Consider the following 9,515-nt stretch of genomic DNA (forward strand, 5'->3'; position numbering starts at 1 on the left):
TGTCCTTTATCGAGCCCATCTTTGCATGAAATGTTCCCTTGATATCTCTAATTTTCTTGAAGAGATCTCTAGTCTTTCCCATTCTGTCAGACTAATAAAGCCATAGATACTTTTGTTATTCTATAGAAGAAAAATATGGAATATATTGTATGTTTTCTGAAATAATTTATAATATTAATGTTCATAGGGTCAACCAACATGAAGTTTCTCGTTTGGGCCTGCCTCATGTATGTTTCTTTTGCAAGGGTAAGTAAATGGACTTTTTAAATTGCAGTAATAGTATAATCATCAAATAGTTGTAGATAGCGATTCTACAATTGTATATTGTAGTTATAATGTTGATAATGATGCAGAGACATGTTAATGAGTATGCAGTTTACTGTGCCAAACTTTTCAAAAGAAATTTTCAGATATCAAAATAATAAAAGTTGTGTAATCTGAAAATGAATACGCAGCAAGGAAAAGAAGTGAATTCAGAAAGGCAGTGGGTTGGAGGAGAATAAATTATAGGGAACCAGAATTCCAGACAGATGATCTTAATAGTTTACATTTTCAAATTATACAAAAGTGGATTAGGCTTCCTCTGGAAGTGAAGTCCCGTTGCTGAAGATCTGATGTAGTTGTTGTTTTTCAGTCACTATGTCTGACTCTTTATGACCCCATGGACTGCAGCACTCCAGGCTTCTCTTTCACTATCTCCCAGAATTTGCTCAGACTCATGTCCATTGAGTTGGTGATGGCATCCAACCATCTCATCTTATTTTACCCCCTTCTCCTCCTGTCTTCAATATTTTCCAGCATCAGGGTCTTTTTCAATGAGTTGGTTCTTTGCATTAGGTGGCCAAAGTGTTGGAGCTTCCGTTTCAGCATCAGTTCTTCCAGTAAATATTCAGGGTTAATTTCTTTTGGATTAACTGGTTGGATTGACTTGCAGTCCAAGAGACTCTCAAGAGTCTTCTCCAACACCACAATTCAAAAGTATCAATTCTTCAACTCTCACCCTTCTTTACGGTCCAACTCTCCCGTCCATACATGAATACTGGAAAATCCGTAGTTTTTACTACACAGACCTTTGTCGGCAAAGTGATGTCTCTGCTTTCTAATATGATAGAGGTTGGTCATAGCTTTTCTTCCAAGAAGCAAGCATCTATAAATTTTGTGACTACAGTCACTCTCCAGTGATTTTGCAGCCCAAGAAAATAAAGTCTGTCACGGTTTCTATTGTTTCTCCAACTATCTGCCATGAACAGATGGGACCAGATGCCATGATCTTAGTTTTTTCAATGTTGAGCTTTAAGCCAACTTTTTCTCTCTCCTCTTTTATATTAATCAAGAGTCTCTTTAGTTCCTCTTTGCTTTCTGCTGTCATAGTGGCATCATCTGCACATCTGAAGTTGTTGATATTTCTCCCAGCAATCTTGATTCCAGCTTGTGCTTCATCCATCCTGGAATTTCATATGATGTCTTCCTGGTGGCTCAGACGGTAAAGCATCTGCAATGCAGGAGACCCGAATTCGATCCCTGGACCCGGAAGATCCCCTGGAGAAGGAAACCCACTCCAGTACTATTGCCTGGAAAATCCCATGGACAGAGGAGCCTGGTAGGCTACAGTCCATGGGGTCACAAAGAGTCGGACACAACTGAGCGGCTGCACTCTGCATAAAGGTAAATAAGGAGGGTGACAATATACAGCCTTGATATACTCCTTTTCCAATTTTGAATCAGTCTGCTGTTCCATGCCCAGTTCTAACTGTTGCTTCTTGACCTGCATAAAAGTTTCTCAGGAGACAGGTAAGGTAGTCTGGTATTGCCCTCTCTTTAGGAATTTTCCACAGTTTGCTCTGCTCCACACAGTCAAAAGCTTTAGCATAGTCAAAGAAGCAAAAGCAGATATTTTTTTTGGAATTGCCTTGCTTTTTCTATGATCCAGAAGAGGTTGGCAATTTGATCTCTGGTTCCTGTGCTTTTTCTAAATCCAGCTTGTACATCTAAAAGTTCTTAGTTAACATATTGTTGAAGTTTAGTTTGAAGGATTTTGAGCATTATCTTGCTAGCATGTGAAATAAGCACAATTGTATAGTAGTTTGAACATTTTTTGGCATTGCCTTTCTCTGGGATTGGAATGAAAACACTTTTTCCAATCCTGTGGCCACTGCTGAGCCTTTCAAATTTGCTGGCATATTGAGTGCAGCACTTTCACAGTATCATCTTTTAGGACTTGAAATAGCTCATCTGGAATTCCATTACCTCCTCTACCTTTGTTCTTCCTAATTCTTCCTAAGGCCCCCTTGATTTTATACTTTGGCATGTCTGGCTTTAGGTAAGTGATCACATCATCATGGTTATCAGGGTCATGAAGATCATTTTTGTATAGTTTTCTGTGTATTCTTGCCACCTCTTCTTAATCTTTTCAGCTTCTCTTAGGTCCTTGCTGCTTCTGTCCTTTATTATGCCCATATTTGCATGAAATGTTCCCTTGATATCTCCGTTTTTCTTGAAGAGATCTCTAGTCTTTCCCATTCTGCTGTTTTCCTGTATTTATTTGAATTTTTCACTTAAGAAGTCTTTCTTATCTCTCCTTTCTTATCTCTCTGGAACTCCATAATGAATAACCATAGTGAATTAACTTTTTCCTTTGTTTTAGAAATGCTTCCACTTTATTGATGTGGTAAAAAAAATTTTTTTCACCTATGTATAAATGTATTTTGGAGGAAATGGAAACCCACTCCAGTATTCTTGCCTAGAGAAATCCATGGACAGAGGAGCCTGGCGGGCTACAGTCCATGGAATTGCAAAGAGTTGTACATGACTGAGCAATGAACATGCACAGAAATGTATTTGTTTCTACCTTGAAGTATATTTTACATTTTAAAACTCTTTAATTTTTAGTATGCAATTTTGTGACTACTATTGCTGTTAAAATATTAATCCTATTAAGCTCATATTTGATAGAAAAATGTTTATGAAGTATAAATATATAGTATAAATATATATTTATATATATTTACTGTAAGAATTTTATTTCTTTTCAATGAACAGAAGCATTAAGCAAGTATACACCCTTTATAGTGGATATAAGTTTTGCTATGCCCAGGTTTCCTCCTCATGCTTTGACAAGATTTTATAATAATATTGCACTGAGTTTACTTCGACAAAATAAGTGATGAATCTGAGAAGATTTTGCCTATGTGAAAGCATAGCGGAAGAAAGCATGATCTAGGAATTACTAGCAGGAGGAGTATGTCCCAAATTGTTAGGTGACTTCTGTGCAGCAAATACTCAAAGTATCCCTATGTAGCACACCAAGACATTCATCAGTTTACTGCCATTAGAATTTTTGTTTAGTTCTTTGTCATTTTTGCCTCAATTCTGATGACAGGAGAGTGTTAAGAAAATAACAATAATATCTACCCACAAGTATACAGTAGATCAACACAACAATCTATCAAGGAAAAGCCAAGACATATGACCCAGATGTGTATAGTTTTAACCAAGTACCATTAGACATACGGCAAAGGAATAGAAAATAATTTTTAAAATGAAGGCAATATGAGATACTACTTTTAATTTTTTACAAGAGTTAAGATTTTAATCATAAGAATTAGAACTCCCTGATCACAATGTGAATCACTGTTATGTGTCTGCCTCTGTGAACACTCTGGAATGTCTATTGCTTGTGTATCATGCATCTTACCTTCATGATCCAGGAGCAAGTATTTTAACTCAGTAATTCAGGAAATGGCCCTAAAATTGGAAAGAATACTATACACAATATTAAATTTTAATGAAGAAGCTTCCTACCTGAGAGACAACAACCGTGGCACAGGCAAAGAAACCTTGTCTGTTCTATCCATGTGGACACGAGACACATGGACAGCACAGAGCAGGTGCTCATTTGACACTTTAAAAAAGTTTTTGAAAATCCATCAAGAAAGACAAAGTGTCCCCAAACCATTGAGGAACAATCTACATTCATTGAGAAGTTATATTGCAAAGTCTTTAGTCCCTGGGGATTTTGTGATAAGCCCAGAGGATGATATAATATAATCTTTACTTATTAAATGTCATCACAGTCATAAGTAATATAGATAGGATGGAGGTAATCATCTTTAATTGACTACTTTGCTCTCCTTTAGGATTACAGTGACAACATAGGCAGTCCTTACCCAGTTAACCCATCTGCAAGTATTCCTTACCCAGTTAACCCATCTGCAAGTATTCCTTATCCCATGCCAGACAGTGATTTCCCTCCTCCTGTCTATCTTACAAAGACTAACTTCCCCAATTACCCTAGGAATCCTGATCCTGATACAGCAGTACCCGCAAATCCCCTGGTTTTCACTGTTCTTGGAGCTCCCCTCTACAGTATTGCTAGTCTTCCCATATCTCCTTTTTCCGGTCAACCTCCTCCTACTGGGGTTTTCCGCCTTGTTCCTGCCTCACGTAGACCTACAGGACCTTTTTACCCACCAAATGAAGCTGCACCTTCTGCAGACAACACATATATAGTTGAGATTCTTGTCCCACCTACTACACCCCCACCTACTACACCCCCACCTACTGTCCCAGATGTCCAACCACTTACTATCACAGAGCCTGATGAAGCCGAGCCTGCAGCAGCTGCCCACGCTGCCCCAGAACCTCAGTCCTCTATTTCTTTTGACCAGGTAAGTGGCCTCAGTCTTAGTCCTGTGATGCATGAGATTTATAGTAGCAGGAAAGAAAGTCTCTCCATAAACAAACATATATCCACTGAGATATTTTGAACAGCTCTGTTGAGATAGGATATAAAACAAACTACCAGTACTAAAAATGCATACTTTGATAAGTTTGGGCATGTATATACACACCCACGGTTTGTTAGCATTGCTGACTCAATGGACATGAGCTTGAACAAACTCAGAGAGATAGTAAAGGACAGGGAAAGACTAGCTTGCTGCAGTTCACACAGTTGGATTCCAAAGTACATGGAAGATACTCTGAAACCTGGGCACAGGCTAAAGACAAATGAGAGCTTAAATTCAACAGTGAATAATTTCTAAAGTGTATTGCCACTAATTGAATACTCCTAGTAGTTGTTTTGGAAAAGGCAATGGCACCCCACTCCAGTACTCTTGCCTGGAAAATCCCATGAACGGAGGAGCCTCTTAGGCTGCAGTCCGTGGGGTCGCTGAGGGTCGGACACGACTGAGTGACTTCACTTTCACTTTTCACTTTCACACATTGGAGAAGGAAATGGCAACCCACTCCAGTGTTCTTGCCTGGAGAATCCCAGGGATGGGGAAGCCTGGTGGGCTGCCGTCTACGGGGTCTCACAGAGTCAGACACGACTGAAGCAACTTAGCGGCTGCAGCAGCAGTAGTTGTTTCCTAGAAGGAGGTAAAACTTTGCTTCTTGTACCCTTATTCCTAATAGAGATCAGGATCAAGTTAAATGCTTGCAGGGAACTGCTCCCCAGAAGTTTGAAGAGCCATCCTTATGCTCCAATGCTCTACATGTTAACATGTTCCTTTAGTATGTTTCTTTGACACAAAGCACTCTGCTTCCATCAGTCTATATACATACTTATAGTTCATGACTCACATGGAGATAAAGAGATATTTTAGAAAGTATGGGTAAAAAGAAATGACTTCAGAAAAGTGAGCCTTGAAAACACTAACTGTCTTAGACTGTTTCCTATATCCAAAGGAATTTATTTACCTTTATTGCATAATTTGACCAGGTCTTTGTTTCCAAAAGCTAAGTGTGAGAGCAGTATCAGTTTAGTTCAGTTCAGTTCAATCATTCAGTCATGTCTGACTTTTTGTGACACTATGAAACACAGTACGCCAGGCCTCCCTGTCCATCACCAACTCTCGGAGTTTACTCATGAGTTTACTCATGTCCATTGAGTTGGTAATCCCATCCAGCCATCTCATCCTCTGTCGTCCCCTACCCCTACCCCTCCCACCTTCAGTCTTTCCCAACATTAGGGTCTTTTCAAATGAGACAGCTCTTCAAATCAGGAGGCCAAAGTATTGAAGTTTCATCTTCAACATCAGTCCTTCCAATGAACAGGACTGATCTCCTTTAAGATGGACTGGTTGGATCTCCTTGCAGTCTAAAGGACTCTCAAGTGTCTGTTCCAACACCACAGCTTAAAAACATCAATTCTTCAGCAACTCAGCTTTCTTTATGGTCTTACTCTCACATCCATACATGACTATTGGAAAAATCATAACTTTGACTAGGTGGACCTTTGTCAGCAAAGTAGTGTCTCTGCCTTTTAATATGCTGTCTAGGTTTGTCATAAATTTTCTTCCAAGGAGCAAGCATCTTTTAACTTCATGGCTGAAATCAACATCTGCAGTGATTTTGGAGCCCAAGAAAATAAAGTCTGTGATTGTGTCCATTGTTTCCCCATCTATTTGCCATCAAGTGATGGGACTGGATGTCATGATCTTAGTTTTTTGAATTTTGAGTTTTAAGCCAGCTTTTTCACTCTCCTTTTTCACTTTCATCAAGAGGCTCCTTAGTTCTTCTTCACTTTCTGCCATATGGGTGGTGTCATCTGCATATCTGAGGTTATTGATATTTCTCCTGGCAATCTTGATTCTAGCTTGTGCTTCATCCAGCCCAGCATTTAAGATGATGTACTCTGCATATAAGTTAAATAAGCAGAGTGATGATATACAGCCTTGACATACTCCTTTCCCAATTTGGAACCAGTCTGCTGTTCTATGTCCAGTTCTAACTGTTGCTTCTTGACTTGCATACAGATTTCTCAGGAGGCAGGTAAGGTGGTCTGGTATTCCCATCTCTTTCAGAATTTCCACAGTTTGTGGTGATCCACATAGTCAAAGGTTTTGGCATAGTCAATAAAGCAAAAATAGATATTTTTCTGGAACTCTCTTGCTTTTTCGATGATCCAGCATATGTTTTCAACTTAACCTCTGATTCCTCTGCGTTTTCTAAATCCAACTTGAACATCTGAAACTTCCCGGTTCATGTACTATTGAAGCTTAACTTGGAGAAGTTTCAGTATTACTTTGCTAGAGTATCAGATGAGTGCAATTACATGGTAATTTGAACATTCTTTGGCATTGCCTTTCTTTAGGATTGGAATGAAAACTGACCTTTTCCAGTCCTGTGACCACTGCTGAGTTTTCCAAATTTGCTGGCATATTGAGTGCAGCATTTTCACAGCATCATCTTTCAGGATTTGAAATAGCTCAGCTGGAATTCCATCACCTCCACTAGCTTTGTTTGTAGTAATGCTTCCTAAGGCCCACTTGACTTCACACTCCACGATGTCTGGCTCTTGATGAGTGATCACACCATGATGGTTATCTGGGTCATTACGATCTTTTTTATATAGTTCTTCTGAGTATTCTTGCCACTGCTTCTTAACATCTTCTGCTCCTGTTATGTCCATACCATTTCTATCCTTTATTGTGACCTCATTCCTTTATTCTTTCATAAATCTTTTCCAATTTGACTGTTAAAAATATTCCCTAGACAGGAAAACAGCAAGGCTTTATTTGACTGTTAACCACATCAGGATTTCTGTAAGATGACATCCGTGCTTACAGTAGCATTGAGGACCTAATTTGATAGCTTTTACTATTGTTAGTGATGCCTCTTAACAGCAGCTATTACAAAACGAATTAAAAGGCTTAAATGTTGAGTTGTTAAACCTTTTCTACTCTCATATTCTTTGAGGTTTTTATTTTACTATTATATAAGATAAAGGGTATTTATTAGTGAATTAGTTCAAGATATTCCAAATTTTAATACTTTCGTATTTTCAATAAACGTTTATATTTCTTTCCTTACTATATTAATGACAATTCATAACAGGTAAAAGAAAGAGTACTACTTTTCTCCAAAAGTTTTTAAGACAGAGAAGGAATTCTACTTCAAGTCATTTAGTATCAGGAGACTGGTGATCTGATCCCAACACTCCCACACAAAATATTCTATACAATATATGCATGCATGCAAATAAATCATAACACTGAATTAGCATTGCATTTTAAAATTGTTATGAGAATGCATAATAGCTATAAGAAGATAGAGGAAAACAAACTTGATTCTCTTAAACGTGACTTCTAATAGTTCAGTTCAGTTCAGTTCAGTCGCTCAGTTGTGTCCGACTCTCTGCGACCCCATGAATTGCAGCACGCCAGACCTCCCTGTCCATCACCAACTCCCGGAGTTCACTCAGACTCACGTCCATCGAGTCCGTGATGCCATCCAGCCATCTCATGCTCTGTTGTCCCCTTCTCCTCCTGCCCCCAATCCCTCCCAGCTTCAGAGTCTTTTCCAGTGAGTCAACTCTTTGCATGAGGTGGCCAAAGTACTGGAGCTTCAGCTTCAGCATCATTCTTTCCAAAGAAATCCCAGGGTTGATCTTCTTCAGAATGGACTGGTTGGATCTCCAGTAGCATGGATTTATAGATAACCATTCAATATAGTCCCTTAATGTTAAAATCATAATGCAACAAGAGGAATTTTCTATAGCGATTTGATACTTTTTATACAAAACTAATTTGTTATCTCTCTTTTTCAGGAATAATTGGAACAAGAATCAGTGAAAGCTAAAAAAAAATGTATTTTCTTTTCAAAGACTACCATTCTGTTATATTAAAAATATATTTCAATAAAAAACATTTAAATAATCAGTCTCACCATATAGGTTTGTTTGTGATATTTTTTCATTGGATTTAATTTATATAGAAATGATATTTGGTTTATTTTTTTTCCAATTCACAATTTTATAAGGTTACTTCTTAACTATGTAAATAATAATTGTCAGAGATTTAAACATCTGATGGCAATATGTGCTTTTCTTTTGAATAAACCCTATATAAAAAACACAACACAAAAAGAATTTTTTTTTTTTTATTTTTTGTTTCCAATTTGTTTCTTCTGAAAGTAAACAGAAAGTAGTTTGTTAAGGAAATTAAAAAGGAAGAAGTCTTGTTCAGGCTTCAGAAGTAGGAGAGCCGACCTGCTTCTGACCTGTCTGGACACTGTCTGGATTCCATGCCTGTCTGTAAGCACAGCAAGTCAAGTGGTACTTTAGATAAGAAAGGGAATGGGTGTTGAAATTCTTGAGTCCCTGAGGGTCTGGCCAATCCCCTGGAAGTCTAATGAAATCCTTTGACTTACAGAGTGAAACACAGTATTTTTTTAAAAATTAAAGTAAAACCAGAGCTGCATTTTTGTGCACAATCTGCTAAAGACATCACTTTGTGGCCCTGGGATAATAAATGGGAGCTCTTGAAATTACAATCTGAAGACTCACCCATGGGATGGATACACTGCTGGGACCCTTTCCCAATTGGGACTCCAGATTACTGTTAACAAGGGACTTCCCAGTGCTATTTAACTCAGTATGTCATTCAGCTTCATTTGGTGACATATGTGCTGTTACTTTTCTCCATTGCATCTGTTTCTTTACTTGTAATGACTGTGTATTTAAATTAAGTCCAATAATCCTCTATTAAATATTAAAATTGCTTATTGTGTGT

At 38.1% G+C, this 9,515-nt stretch overlaps 1 protein-coding gene across 1 annotated transcript in view; it reads left to right on the top strand.

Moving 5' to 3' along the window:
• Positions 1-8,557, top strand: part of PRR27 (proline rich 27) — a 30,034-nt gene extending 21,477 nt beyond the window's left edge. Inside the window, exons 16-17 of the mRNA XM_040237324.1 lie at positions 4,137-4,667; positions 8,552-8,557. Of these exons, the coding sequence (XP_040093258.1) occupies positions 4,137-4,667; positions 8,552-8,557 (537 nt within the window). The remainder of the gene's footprint in view (positions 1-4,136; positions 4,668-8,551) is intronic.
• Positions 8,558-9,515: the final 958 nt, after the last annotated feature.

The sequence above is a fragment of the Oryx dammah genome, unplaced genomic scaffold (assembly GCF_014754425.2).
Source record: "Oryx dammah isolate SB20612 unplaced genomic scaffold, SCBI_Odam_1.1 HiC_scaffold_3, whole genome shotgun sequence".
Lineage (NCBI taxonomy): Eukaryota > Metazoa > Chordata > Mammalia > Artiodactyla > Bovidae > Oryx > Oryx dammah.